General features: G+C 42.6%; 1 protein-coding gene across 11 annotated transcripts in view; it reads right to left on the bottom strand.

Moving 5' to 3' along the window:
• LOC118118670 (dystonin) overlaps positions 1-15,083 on the bottom strand; it is a 102,628-nt gene that overhangs the window by 65,496 nt on the left and 22,049 nt on the right. For 4 of the 11 annotated variants that reach the window (XM_047342179.1, XM_047342186.1, XM_035171863.2 and 1 more), the window contains 20 exons: positions 14,600-14,692; positions 8,057-8,223; positions 7,752-7,864; positions 7,491-7,597; positions 7,273-7,392; positions 6,805-6,900; positions 6,586-6,713; positions 4,025-4,118; positions 3,773-3,927; positions 3,223-3,685; positions 2,986-3,114; positions 2,740-2,817; positions 2,469-2,630; positions 2,081-2,185; positions 1,800-1,895; positions 1,572-1,697; positions 1,325-1,477; positions 1,084-1,238; positions 872-998; positions 565-748 (listed from right to left, as the gene is read on the bottom strand). In XM_047342179.1, the coding sequence (XP_047198135.1) occupies positions 565-748; positions 872-998; positions 1,084-1,238; positions 1,325-1,477; positions 1,572-1,697; positions 1,800-1,895; positions 2,081-2,185; positions 2,469-2,630; positions 2,740-2,817; positions 2,986-3,114; positions 3,223-3,685; positions 3,773-3,927; positions 4,025-4,118; positions 6,586-6,713; positions 6,805-6,900; positions 7,273-7,392; positions 7,491-7,597; positions 7,752-7,864; positions 8,057-8,223; positions 14,600-14,692 (2,851 nt within the window). Of the gene's footprint in view, positions 1-564; positions 749-871; positions 999-1,083; positions 1,239-1,324; positions 1,478-1,571; positions 1,698-1,799; positions 1,896-2,080; positions 2,186-2,468; positions 2,631-2,739; positions 2,818-2,985; positions 3,115-3,222; positions 3,686-3,772; positions 3,928-4,024; positions 4,119-6,585; positions 6,714-6,804; positions 6,901-7,272; positions 7,393-7,490; positions 7,598-7,751; positions 7,865-8,056; positions 8,224-10,647; positions 11,853-14,599; positions 14,693-15,083 lie in introns of those variants that run through there. The other 7 variants (XM_047342182.1, XM_047342180.1, XM_047342183.1 and 4 more) reach the window with 3 other exon arrangements.

Here is a 15,083-nt window from a genome sequence, read left to right as displayed (position 1 = left end):
ATCGATAAAACAATTGCCTTTATCATAAAGACTCACACATTAACTGACGGTAACCCAACTTCACCTCTAGGTGGCGTCATTATCACCATATAAGGCCAAGTAAGAGCTGCTGCAATGAGACTGAGTCACTGGCACTTTCTACACTGCCAAGATGAAGTCATACACACATTAGGAAAGTGGACTTCATAAGATGAGAACGTTCAAAAATGGGGAAGGGTACTTCCCCAAGCTTACTTGTAATTGATCATATATCTGTTTTTCTACACATATCTATATAACATCACAATATAACATGAATTCTGTATTTCTCTTCTCAATATTAAAATCTATTTGAAACCCATTACGAACTTCCAAGTATTTGCTTTGCTTCACAGCAAAAACAACCATCTCTTAAGAAATTCCTCTTAGTTCAGCAAAAAAAAGAAAAAAAATTACATAATTCTAAAAGGTATTGACTTGGGGCTTAAAAGGCTTAAAGAGCCGTGTGTTTCCCTCGCGGCGTTGTGTTCAATATGCATCAGCAGCTCGTAGTTGGGAGGCACAGGAAGTTGATCAGAGCCTTGCCTCTCTCTGCGGATCGGAGCAGTCCCTGGTAGTACTCCTTGCAGGCGGCGACTTCTCTCTCTAGCTGGGCGCAGTCTGCCACCGTGAAGACCTCGGACTCCTCGCTGTCCTCCAGGAACTCGTCGAAGTGGGACTGCAGGTTGCTCAAGACCTGCTGATGCTCACCTGGTAGCATGGTCTTTATCTGAATTAGTCGGAGAGATAAAAGTGGAAATAAGACACATATACGTTGCATTTCTCTTGGAATGACAATGAAAAATGAGTCTGATTATCATAAATGTTCATTAACAGAATAAGTCAAACATACCGAGGCCACGTTCCAGTTGCGGATGGCTCTTATATCAGACATGAGATAATGCCACGACACCACACTCTTCATGTTGATGTGGGAGTGGTGCCACAGCGCCAGGACATTCTGGAATAACTGCTCAGTTCTGCAGGACAAACAAAAGCAGCATGAATAATGTCTCATCACCAGAACGTTTGACTCATGAGTTCACTTTGCCTTTAAGATCTCACCTAGTTGCCATATCGACAGCCTCTCTGTTGGGCGGAGGCACAGTGAAACAAACGGAGGGCACCATGGCCTCATTCCCTGCCGGGTTGATGACCTTCCACTTGGCCCGGTGAGAGTTGTTGGCCAACACACACTCGTCATCTTTGTAAATGGTAATCTGGAAGAGTTGTGATACAGACACAGCTTAGATTTTGTAGGAAACTTTCAAATTAGCAGAACATTTAATGTGGCGTACGATTGTACCTCTATTTGACGATAATCACAGATGGCTTTGACGGGGATGGAGGATCTCACGGGGCTCTCTGGGTTCCTGGGTCTGAGCTGCACGATGTTTTTGGCCCTGCCCACTAAACCGGCTACGGTGCTGCGGTACTGAAGGAGCTGCTCTTTCTCATCCTACAAACACACAATATCAACACAATGCGTTTCTTTCCTTTATTTACCTCGCCCATGCTGCACCTACACACTTCCTCTCTTTTCATCAGTTTACCATGGACTCCTGAACGAGGTCCTCCAGTCTGTGCAGGCTGCTTGTCCGATCACAGCTGTACTTCCTTTGAATGGCGTCTTGCAGGTTCTTAAGGTAGTCAAGGGACTCTTTGGCATCACTGAAATACTGCACGGGGGGGGGGGATAATGACAAATTAGCCGTGTCTCCTGAATGCATTTCTGCATTGACACAAACATTTTTTTTTATAATAAAATCGCAGAAACTCACCTCGAAATAAACAGCATTCTCCTTGAGATGCTGCTCTACACACGAGCAGAGCTGTAGGACCCAGCTCCACTGTGTCTGCATGGCAGCTCTGTACGCCTGGAAGGAAACCAACACAAACATGAGTCCAGGTGTAATTGCTGGAAAATTACGAGCTGAAACAGGACATTGCAATCGTTTAATCCCAGTGGCGGCTGTACGCAGGGTGGAGACACTGTACCCGGTCCAAAATTTAGAATCTAATTGTCGTACTGACCGCAGAGAGACAACAAACAGCGGCTTACCTCAATAGTTATCTTAGCTGGGTGGTTCTTGAACATCAGGCGTTCTGCCTTGTCCTGCACAGACTTGATCACCTCCTCCTTTTCTTCCAGCTCTCTCATCAGGTCCTGTACGAAGACATTAAGCTGAGTATCTCCAGCCAACACTCCACCCTATCACACATTATCATGACCTGCCCCACACTGCTCAGTATGGAGTTAATCGTTCAGGCTACAATGCACAGACAAATCCCTCCACTAACAAGACTGTGCGCAGCTCTGCTGAAGCTTAGCCTCTACAACCAACACAGCTGTCTGAACAGGTCCTTGTTGCTCTGTCTGCGTGGAGGATTTAACAGATTACTGTTGATTAAATGACTGTTAAAATTAAAATACACATTAAATGGCTTACGGCGTGGTAGTCTCTTTTCTTGGAGATGTTGCCGGTGCGATCGCTCCAGTCGAAGGCGACCTCCTCCTCCTCCTTCTCGTTCAGCCAGATGAGCTCCTGAGTGGCCTGCGACACGAAGTCGAGCAGGTTCTCCAGGTGGCTTTGCCGCTCTCTCGAACAGCTCTGAAACAAACACTCCATGTGTTCAGACTACAAACAGCACGTAAATCGTTGCATTTATACAGCATTGCAGATTTTGGATTTTGACTGTTGAGCTCAGTGGATAACTTACCAATAGCCTCTCATACTGCTTTTCTAGTTTGTTCAATTTGTCTGAATAGCTTAGCTTCAGGGGAAGGGTCATCTGAATCTGAGAAAAGAAAAATATGTTTGTTTTCTATTAGTTTTCTCTGAAGAAACTGATTTAACTAAATCAACATTGAGATTATTATTTAGATCATAGATTATGTTGTAGTTATTACTATTATTTATGTTTCTACATAAATTTGAAGACAGATAGAAACTCCAGAATCCTTACTTCACTAAGTTTGGCCTCTTTAAGACTCATTTGAAATTCTTCAATGGCTCTCTGTACACTTATGTGGTTCTCTAAATGTGTTTTCACACTTGGCAAATCGGATCCCCACTCGGAACGGTCCAGCTGCACCTTTAAAAAGAAAAAAGAAAGAAGGGAAAAGAAAAATCAAATATTATTATTATTATTATTTTAAGTGTGCCAACAGTACATAACAACAAACTGATGTGGACGACTCACCTGCATCTCTTCCACCCAGATCAGGAGGTCCTGAACATATTTCACGTTGACCTCCTCTTCTGTCATGTTGGGGTCGGCCAGTGAGGACTTCAGTAAAGGCTTGCGGATCTGCATTTGTTTCAAATGCCTGAGGCTGCCGGGATCCATGCCGCCACCGCCGCCACTCCCCATGTAGCTCTGGACTGAAGGAGTTTGCATGCCGGGGGTCAAGGCAGGGGTGAGGCACGGTGTAAGGCTAGAGGTGAACATGGACCCGGGAGTACCTAACCCCCCCGGGGTGAGTGCAGGAGTAAGGGCTGGTGTCAGGTTTGTGCCGATGTTCTGAGAGAAGCCAGAGTTCAGGCTTTGCGTGATGCCCGAGATCATCATTTTGGTTTGCTCTGAAGTCAGGGTGCGGCCTCTGCTGTACACCGACGAACACTCGGCTCTCAGGGTCAGGAGGTCGTCACGAAGTTTTGAAACCCTGTTTAAAATAAGGCTTGATTAAATTAGTCGTCTTAATATTTAAGAAGTTTCTGTGTGTTATCATACAGGGGGATCTACTTTGTACCTCTGGACTAGTTGATCTGCAAAGGGGAATTTGCCGTCCAGGAGAAGTTGGATGTCCACTACTTGTTGTCGGAGGATATTCTCACACTCCAACAAGTAGCCAGCGATTTCCGCTTCATGGAGGAACTGGATTCCAGACTCAAGACGTTTTGCATCCTTAGCCGAGACAAAAAGCAAAGACAAATAACGTGGACTCAGTATTTTTGTCATGATTTATATATATAAAGTCAAACAGAGCTTGCACAATACTCACAGACTGTAGGGCTGCTCGTGCCAACGCCAGCTTGTCCTCCCCGTTAACGCAGTCCCGCTGGACTTTGTTGGCAATCTGCTGCAGCATCTCAAGCCTAAAAAAAACAAAATGAGCAATGAACTTCAATTAAAAATTTTAAAAAAGCTTCACAAAAGTCAAACTCACACACTGCAAACCTCACCTGGATCCATAGTTGATGTTGTTATTGAGAAAAACTGAGCTGTTGATTTGTAAAGGTTCAGCGTAAACACTGTCACTGGAGCCATAGCTGGTGAAGCTGTTGTTGCTAATAGACCTGATCCCACTAAAATAGGCCATCCTATTTCACCAGTGAATCGCTGCGTCTCATCCACACCGTCCCTCTGTGCGGACCCCAGCCTCCAACCCAGCTTTTTAACCCGAGCACTCGCAACTGAGGGAACAACTTTCAACTTTCTCATATTTATAGCGCCGCGGCCAGGTGAGCGGCATGTGAAACGAATCCCACCCTGGAATAAAATGCCGCCCTTAGGGGGATAAAATCCACACAGCAGGTTGAGACACAGCTACACCTGCAGAAGAACTGATATTGTATTAAACTGCTGCGATTTCTGTTTCTGCCAGTTTTCACCACACCCAATATTAATATTAGGTCTGATGTGGTTTTAGGCCGTGAAGGCAGGAGAGGAGAGGCAAAGTATCGTTGACAGAGAATTTCCAAATCTATCAGATGACATTTGAGTTTCCTTGGAAATAAGATCTACTCTGCAAACATACACTGATGGAAACAGCCAAGTTCAAACACTTGACTGAGCTTGCCATTAAAAAGCTGTCATACTATTAAATATCAGAAAACACCTTAACTCAAACATGCCACGACATAAAATCCAGCTATTCAAGTACCTAGAAAATAAACTAATCATGGTTTCATCCCTGAGCTGCACAACATAAAAACACTCTTTAAGTGATTAGCTATTTCATCATTACAGATTTATTTAATACCTGTCGAATCCAGTTTTGCAAATCATCCATGACAACAGCAGGAAAAAATTCAACCTTAAGCAATCATAAGCAGAGTGTGATCTTTGGCTGCAGTAAATCAAATCCAGAAAGCAAAGCGTATATAACACCTCATAAAAATGTTGATATAAACCACATCATAGAGCGCAGCGGCTCCGCGAGGGGCTTTCTGCTTTAATAAGGAAATTCACTCTCTGACATTAACACGATCCTGCAGCATCTGGGCTCACTGGAGACATTGTTTAACCTGGAATATGAAACCTGTGCACGCCAGCCTCGGAGAGTGTTATGCTGACCCATGCGGCATCTTTGCTCCTTTATCTAAACAACTTTCCCTGCGATTGCAGCACACTTTCCACATTTCACAGTTTGGATCCCACTGTGTGGCCTCAAACACAAACATTTGGTCAAATGAAACACCAGCTTCAGTTCTAATAAAATAGTGTCAGTTAAATAGTGACTGCTAGAAGACAAATAACCGAGAACAGTAGGATGAAGGGCTGTCTGAAACAGGCAATATTAGCTCAGGCCCCCTAAAGGCCCACTTTCTTCTCAGTGGCTGCGGATGGGCAGCACATGCAACAGTTGTGAGCACCACCTCATCCTCCAATCAGTGTGGAAGTTCTGACTATAAAGTTAAGTAACCAATAACAAAAACTGAGAAACAGAACATAATATACAGATTTGTAAGCCAGAGTAAATGAAATGCCTATAAACTAGACTCTTTTCAGAGACTGGGCCTAAACATTTTCTGGAATTTGCCTTGGAGGAACACAGCGGGAGATTGTCGGGGCCAGATGTGTTTTTCCAGAACATTCAGGTGAGGGATGGCCCCTGGGTAGCACATGCAGGAGGCAGGACATGACATATAAATTCCACTGCGGAAAGCTCAGTGTTTTTGTTTTCAGCACATTGACAACAGCGTCAGCCCTTCTCACTAAAAGCTCTCGAATCTTGTCGTCAGCGTCTTCTACGTGTCTGGCTTCTCCTTTTATCCTATGATATATGTAATTTTCCAGTTTTGGGTCTGTTGGGTGTTAGATAACACCCACTCACTCCCATTTTTGGCAAGTTCCTGCTGTATTCTCTCATGGGCTTACTCTGGCATTTTCCAGACATATTACTAAGAGGCTGGTGAGAAAAATTCCAGAAAATGTCTGGAGCAGCTGACTCGGACATTTGTGTTCTCACATTCAGCCTCTTCGGAAGGTTTCAGGAAAATGTCTGGACTTCAGAGCATGTCTGAAAGAAGCTATAGACTGTTTGGGGAGAACGATCTGTGCTTGAAGCAGATAACCGTAAAAAAAGAAATAGAAAAACAGTTTGAACCTGTTCAGAGTAATCTGACGCCTGAGCACTTGTCTCACTACATACATGGATGTTTATCTTAATCAAAACTTCCGCAATGTTTGATATGAGCATTTGACCTTGTAAAATGATGTATGATGGAAAATATGTAAAAACCTAATAGGTACCCCTTTAAAAAGATGATTAGTACTTTGAATGACATCATGACGGCCCGGGCCAGATAAAGAGTTAATATGCTGAGTGGCTCTGCATACCTCTCCACCTCAGGCCTCAGGCTCTTCTCCCTTTCCAGCATGGCAACGATCAGTTTACCCCATTCCTTCTCCACATCGTTGGGGTGATGCCCCGCGGGTAACTGGATGCGTCCAAACTCAATCCACATCTGGCAGAATCACCACAAACACATATTATTACAATGTGCAAGAAGACACAGGATCGAAGTAACAAGCTCTGTCATTTTTTCATTTGCATACCTCCAGCATTTGGTAGAGGTTTTCGATTTTTGTCTTGTCGTTCTCTTTCAGTGGGATTTCGTGTTCTTTAAACTGCAGATACTGTGTGTAAAGTGCCTGTGAAAGAAAGCAGAGGTTACACGGAAAATGTAGCATTAGAATAAACATGAACCAGGAGGAATCTCTAAATATTTGTCCATACTCTTGTCTTTTATTCAAACTGCATATAAGTGCCTTTACTGCCAGAGTTTATTGACAAATGGATGCTGCTGCTGCTGCTCTCATATCAATATCACTTCAAGTCTCAGGTACAGCAGATATATATGTGGACTATTTGAAGCAGGTAATTATCCTTCACCTCTCTCTCACATTATATGCCAGTTCTAAATGAACACTAAATTCCAGGTTATAGTTCCAGTTAATAAAATTAAAAGCTAATAATAATGACTAAGATCTACAAAGTGATGTTTATGTGCAGCGGTGTGATACCTTGATTTCCGCAGGGTTGTTGGGGAATGATCTGTCTGTCATTACGACCACATTGTGTTTGATCCACTGGCTGAGGTATTTGATCATGTTCTGGTACTCCACCCATTTGATGTCCACTTCCTGTTCGGAGCAAAAGCGTCAACATCATCAATAAAGGTTTTCAGCACTTTCACTTTGACCGGGGGGAGTTACCGGTGGGCCGACGCCAATCGACTTACATTAGGGCTGATTCCATCCACGCCGTCGGGTACTTTGGGGAAGGAGTCGTACAGCATGGAGATGTACGTGATGACTGACTTCTCGTCGGGACACTGAACATCCACGTCTGATGAAGGAAGTAAAAACCAAAAGGTCACAAATGCAACACATGAGCCATAATCAGAGAAATGACTCCTCAATTCTGATTTCAAGATGTCAAAAAAGGTTTTGCTGGGTTTTCAGAGGCAAATCGAACATGACAATGTGTGTAGGAGTCTTACCCTCGGGGTCCAGCAGACTGGCAACCCCCAGCTGTTCAGCTGTACAAAACGCGTGCTCCAAATTTGAGCGGTTGCTTTGTGTCGACACACGACTCATATCGACCAGGTCTGGTCTGCAACACAAAAAGACAGAGAGAGAAAAAGAGAATTGTCAGGCAGCCATACTAAGGGATACTAACAAAACACAACACTGACAAAACAAGGAATTAGAGCTGAATGATTAAAATAAAATCATGGTATAGAGCCAATAACACCAATATTTTTTATTCCATTCAATTCACCAGCAAATGTTCTACCTATATTACCTGTATTTATGAATAATGGCGTTAAACAGCCTCCCATCCCTCCACGAGGTTGTGAAGTTGTCACATCGTACACCTACGTAGCCGTCAGTTATCTGCCTGGACCAGAGCAGCAGCCTCTCCTTGGCTGTCATGTCCTCGGACTCCCCTGTCACATGGATCTCCGAGATCTGGCCCAGGTAGAAAAAGAAAAAGGTGTTTTGAAAATGCACCGACGTTAAACATGCAGTGAAGGAACATAGTGCGCAGTCAAAGGAAATCTAACCTACAAACCTGTAATGAACTAGTAACACAAGGAAATGTAACACCACCACACAAACAAGCAAAAACTCAACATTTTCCCATTAATAATGACAAATATGTATTTTGACAAGAATCAGAGGATCCTTATCCAATGCATGATCAGCCCTGTTCGTATTTGACACATGGAAAATGTTGGCAGGCTAGAGGTCGAGATAGAGCTATGTAATAAATCACCTAATAGCTTTTCAGTGTATGAATCAGCTGTAGAGTAGAACGGTGTAAAACAAACAGTGCCACGTAAAACAGGTCGAGTTCAAGTTTTCTTTGCACACTGTGTTTTAAGATCATTCATGAAATCTTAGCAACACACTCTTTAAACATTGATTCAAGGCTTATTTCCCTGTAATACACACAAACAACCAGAAATAGTCTGTTTCCTGTATAATACATCGTAAGAAGTTTGATTCTATTTTTAACAACAAGAAAGCAGCAAATGAACTGAGGATAGCTACAAGATGAACATGAGGCATAAAAACAATGAAGACGAAAAGAAAAGCAAAGCCAGAAAAAACCCACAAGGGTTGAAACTAACTATTACTTTTATTACTGACTCATCTGCCAGTTTTCTGTGAATTAATCCAAAAAGTTAAATTTGTTCATCAGAATTTCTCAGAGCTCAAAGTGACATTTTCAAATTGCTTATTTTATTCAACCAGTATTTCAAAACACACAGATATTGTATTTATTATCAGGTACGATAAAGAAAAGCATCAAATCATCACATCTGAGGCGGTGATATCTGTAACTATTTGGCATATTTCTTGCAAAACTCCTTTCATCTGTCAACTCAAGTAATCGACTGATCTTCAGAGCTCAACACACAGCTCAGACTCAACAAGCACCATCCTGAAGAAAACACACAATGAAAGAATCCTCCCACATTCTTCCACTATAACACAGAAAACATTTCCATAGTCCAGTTAAGAGCAGTTATGACATGTTTAAATGATCTAAAGCCAAAGAAACAGCATTGATTTACTCCTTTTAGCCCAACTGGATCCAGAACATAGCAACTGGGGAGATAACTCAGACTTCCTTAACAAGGGATGGAGTGGACAGGCCGGTACAGTCTCAACCTTCCTACAGCGCACTGAGCATAAAAGAGCTGAACCTAAAGAAATACATTTTCTGCTTTGTCTGGACAAAATGAGGTTTCCAAACCACACCACAATTTAAAAAAAGATACAAAAGCCATCATAGATCCAAACATTAAGAGTTTATCTTGCTGAGAAAATGAATGCACAGTGTCCTGTTAATTCACTGCCTAAATATATTTGTAATTATCAACCTGATGATTTCAGAATAATCATTAAATCCACAATCATGTCCTCTGGAAAAAAGACCAGCAAATGTTTTATCATCAGCACATTTTTAGAATGTCTTTCAAACAAAGTCCAGCAGCCATTCATGCACAAAATGTAAAGATAAATACCAAACATAAGCAGCATTAGTGAGATAGCTATTCACCCATCCATCATCTGCTTATCCTTTTGGGTCATGTGGGGGAGCTGGAGCCAATCACAGCTGAAGGTTTTGACCATTAGGTAAGAGACGGGCTACATCCTGGAGAGGTCGCCAGGGTCGACACACAAAGACGATCAACCACATTCACACCTATTGTAAATCATCCTAACCTCAATATGCATGTGTTTGCACTGTGGAAGGAAGCCAGAGTAGAACAGGCAACAGAGCTAACCACCGCACCGCCCTAATTAATATAATAATGAATATATGAATATTGTATATTATATATTGTAATACAAGCCAGTTGTGTTCTGAATGTACTCAACCAAACCAAAACCAAAACCAAAACAGATCTTACAGTAAGCGCTAACTTTGTCTTTGATGTTTGTCAATTATTACTTAAGTAAAATTAAAATAGCTTATTCTTCACCAGAAAGAGTCACTTTTCCTTTATATATATATGAATAATAGTTTATTTGGTCAAATACTGAAGTCAACATGTCACTGTCTTTACCCGTGGTGTAAATATATTTAAAAATATATGATTGCGTGTACATGTGTGATCACAGACAGAAAACACCACAATGATGATGTTATGTTCAGCTTTACAAATTATGGACCAAACTAACAAGGTGTAAAATTAGGTAATGAGTTATTTTGTTTGATAAAATAAATAGCTTGTTTATTTTAGCATATACATTCCCAGTATTGGTTTACTCCAATGATTTAAAACGGTGTTCAAATTACATTATACACCAATCAAACCCGTTATTGCTGTATCATAAATCATACAAGTAATTGCTGTAAATGACACCTTCTCAGTTTACCTGTTGGGTGAGAATAGGTTTGGCAGGAGCCGGGAGACCAGAGCAGGTGTTGGCCCTCCGTCTCCTCCTCCTGTGAGCCTGAGAGCCCCATATAATCTTGGCAAACGCCTCCTCACTCCCGGGTCTGTCATTACCCCTCAGAGTTCGCAGCATGTGCTCCACTGCTCCGAAGCTCACAGCCCTCCTCAGCTGGCGCTGCAGCAGCTTCTTCACAAGCAGACCATCCTTAGCCGAGACGCCTCTGGACGCCGTGTTAATACAACGGAGCTTTTCTTCGACGTCCAACTGCTCAGAGGAAAACCTTCCAAACCTGTACGCCAGCTTCTTCCCGAGAGGTTGATTGTCAGAATCTCTGAGGATTAAAACCGGTACCAATCCAATATAGACACCTTTGCTGATGCTGCCCTGCCTGGATAGATGTTCCTCCACCTCTGGGGGTTTAACCAGATTCTCCTCTGTGCTCCCGTCTGGGCCATTCTGAAGCTCTGCACTGCCACAGACAGCTTCACTACTTGTAATGGCTTCACTTCCAGGACCCCTGAGAGGTCCAGCAGACTGAAAGTCCCCAGATTTCCTCTTCTTCCTTTGGAAATAGCGGCGACCCTTGTGCTCTTTGGGCTCAAGGTTCAGCGGAGCTTTCTTGGGGTCGATATAGCATTCTTCTTTCGGGCCTCGAACACAGCCACAGATGTTTCCCATGCCTGACGGGCACAGAGTCTCTCCCCCATCGACAGTGTCAAAGCTGCTTTCAGGCAAAGTATCCAGTGAGGGCCGCTTGATCTGAAGAGCCACAATCCGGCTGACAGGAGGTCATTTTCACGCAGCGCACCAGGCAGACGATCAGAGGTGACAAACAGCCTGGCAGCCAGACATAAACTTTCGCCTCACCCACAGCAGAGTTGGCGTTTTCCTTTCGTTGACTCCCACACACTCCCAGCTGAGAACCAGTCAGCCTCTCTCTGTCTCTCGCCCTCTCTCACTCGCTCTCTCTCACTGCACGTCTTGCTCGCTCGCTCTCTCTCATGACTCTCCTCTGACACTGGAATCCTTTCTGACCTTTGAAACATTTCTCTGGGTTCGCTAATCCAGCACAAACACCATAAATGCACACACAGACGTGGCCCCACGTGCTCGCAGCCCTCAGCTGAGAGCGAGAATGACTTGTGGACAGACCTGTTCCGGGCTGGTTAGTCAGCTTTGTCTAAACAGTAAACGTGCACGTCACAGCCGCCCCTTAGGTTTCCTAATATTTGTGTCTGTGATGAGGGGGGGGTGTGGGAGGACAAGGTTTAAAAGGCTGCCAGCTGATGACCACCTATTATGCTGTGAGAAGTTTTGGCTCAGCAACTTTGGCTCCATGAGCCAGACAGAGTCCCGGTCGGTGAAGAGGGCTTTGACAAACAGAACGGCGCGGGTCAATGAGAGCGGCAGGAGCAGGGGGCAAAGCCGAGCTGGACAACAAAGTGCTCCCACTATGTCTATTAATCAAGCCGCACACAATGGCAGAGCCAGAGTTCCAATGGTTTAAACAAACGCTATTATCTGAGCAGATCACCACCGCCGCAGTTCACAAGGGGGCAAATGCTCCGACTCGGGCTAGGAAGTGAGTCACCCTGTGAAAGCCATCACCATCAACAAATATAGGCTACCACTGCCTGACAAACTGCAGCATGGGCCCACTGAATCTATTAAATTAAATATCATAAAGAGGAAAAAGCAGCATGTGAAAAAGTGCATATGTATAATGCCACCACACAGCTCAACTAAAAATAACTGTATCACCGTGAGCTGACAATATTACAACGTCAATGAAGTTTCCCTGAAGGTCAAAGTCACCTGACAGCCACAGTTCAAACTCCTGCTGCTATTTATGACCAGCGTATGGTCAAACTATCAAACAGTGATATAACTGCAGTATAATATAGTGTTAGTACATGTTATACTTACATAAAACTGTGTCTTTTAACAGTCAATATGATTTACAGCATTAGTTATTACAATATTTTTCCACACACAAAACACAAAACTTTGCGTTTTATTTCCAGACTGCTGCTGGCCTCAACAAAAAGGCCCGGGACCCCATCACTGCGCCGTGTGAACGTTAACAACTTACCTGTGACTGTGAAATGTGGACTCAGTGTGACCAATAACGGTCATAAGGTGCAAACACTCAATTACACATATCTAATGTTCGTATTGTACATATCTTTTATTTTTTACTTTTAGTTTATTTTTATTTTTTTGTTTTATTTTTTTGTTTTTATGCTCAGCTCAAACATACCACAGCAAATTCCTTGTATGTGTAAACCTATTCGGTAACAAAACCCGATTCTAATGACTGAATGAACACGAGTGAACCATGGACCTGTGTTTGAGTAAATGCAGAAACTGCAGAAACTGCACACGGGGACAGTTGCAGTCAATCAGGGCAAAATAAACAAGCACAGATACATCTGATAGCAGTGCAGTGTCAACAGCTAACACAAACACTGAAATCCAGTGTTTTTGAGACCACGTCCCTGAATGCAGCGTGGTCAGTGGAGCAGCTTTGTGCAATGAAATCAACCCTGTTATAAAAGCATGACCAAACAATGGACAGCATCTGAAATGCAAACCCTCCACAGTAAACCAGCTTCCAGGAACAGCTCACTCACCCTGTTAGAGCTCATTTATATGAGTTAATATAAAAAATATTCGCCTGCGGATATAGGAAAAGCATGTGTCCTCAGAACAAGACAGGAACTGATCCAGAAACTTAGGCCCAAAATTTTAAAAACACTGTTACGTTCATACATGTCAGTCTGCTGTCAGTCGTGCTGATATATTAACGCCAAGTGTGTGCACGGTGACTGAGTGTCCTGCTACTAAATCAAGAGGAAACAGGCCTGTTGCTGCAGGAGTAAAAGCTCGGGGGCTTGCGTGAGACTGACTGCAGCAGGTGTTGTTTTTAGCATTGATGCTACCTGTCAGCGTCCAAGCAAAATTATATAAACTAACTCCCCTTTTATTCAAAGAGAGCATTTCTCAGACAGATGCCTGCTTGTTCCAAAATACAAAATACTAACTCATTACAATTTCAATCAGAACTGTTTTGGCTATATTCCTTGCAAATACTGAGCCGCGGGGCATGTGCCAAAGATATTAATAATTCAATGCAAGACGGACAGAGAGGGAGACATAGTTTGAAACGTCTGCACTTTATTGGATTTTGGGTAGATACTGAACTTTGGTGGACACCTGGACACTCCTGACGTGCACACACAGACTGTCCCACTTGACAGGATTGGTGTAAAATGAGAAGTGCTCCCAGAGAGAACAGTTTTTGAGCAGATTCAGAGAGCAACAAAAACTTGGAGCCAAGAGCACACAACATCACGACTATCCAAATGGAAACTTTTTTTTCTACTGTAATAACAAACAGTGGATAAATAGTCTTAAAATATATATAAAATATAGTTTATAAAATATTATAAAAATAATGAATTACATAAAGAACAGTATGTTTCTTTTGTGAATACCAAGCTACTAGGTGCTACCTCAAGTCACAGCTTGAGCTGAATCAAACATGATGTAAAGTAAGTCAGATAAACACTGGCATCACATCACTATAATCCCCAATGAGTAAGAGCTATTACAGCATTCAGGATGATGTGCACTGCACAGCTTTGACACCTTGTGGTCAAAAGTAGAAACAATCATTTTATGGGTGGGAGCTCAGTTTAAAAGCATCAATTTGGAGGCTGTTTGACATGAAGTTACGTCAATAACAGGCAACACAGATGTTTTTCTGTTGCCTACAAACACATGTTAAAACTCTCAAAACCTTCATCAGTAACATGTCTCACAAATGAATTTAGATAATTGGTTATAGTCCACTTTCTGGTTCATAGATCATCTTAATTATTTAGCTGTTAAAACCATTACAGTTTCCAAGACATAAGTTAACACTGACCTGAAAGTGCAGAATTATGGTCCAGATCAGCCCCAGCGTCAGTTTCGGGTTACCGTCTGTGATGTCATCATTCCTGATGTTTACGAGTTTGACCTGGTGACAGAAAACATATGATTAACACGTGTTTATTTACAATATCTCGAAGTGTACAAAACCTGCACCAGTTTCAAAATAATGCTATTTACCATCACGTTTTTGTGTGTTGCATAAAACAATAAATGCCTGTTAACAGTATGGTGCTCATGTTGCATCATATGCCTATTGTCTAACACCCACCACAAGGTGGCACAATAGTCATTATATTATGTGACAGAGAACTGTTATGGTTTTCACACTGAGGCGTGTGAGAGAGGATGGATATTTGCTACTAATTCAATGGTATGAACCTTCCAGGACTTCTTCATCTACCACATATCAGCGAGAAAAATTAAATAACATCCTTCAAATAAAGCATGAAACAGAAAATAGAGTGAAAATAAACAGA

The sequence above is a fragment of the Hippoglossus stenolepis genome, chromosome 12 (assembly GCF_022539355.2).
Source record: "Hippoglossus stenolepis isolate QCI-W04-F060 chromosome 12, HSTE1.2, whole genome shotgun sequence".
In the NCBI taxonomy this organism is placed as follows: domain Eukaryota; kingdom Metazoa; phylum Chordata; class Actinopteri; order Pleuronectiformes; family Pleuronectidae; genus Hippoglossus; species Hippoglossus stenolepis.
The sequence above is the reverse complement of the archived record's forward strand: the minus strand, read 5'-3'. Positions and strand labels throughout refer to the sequence as shown.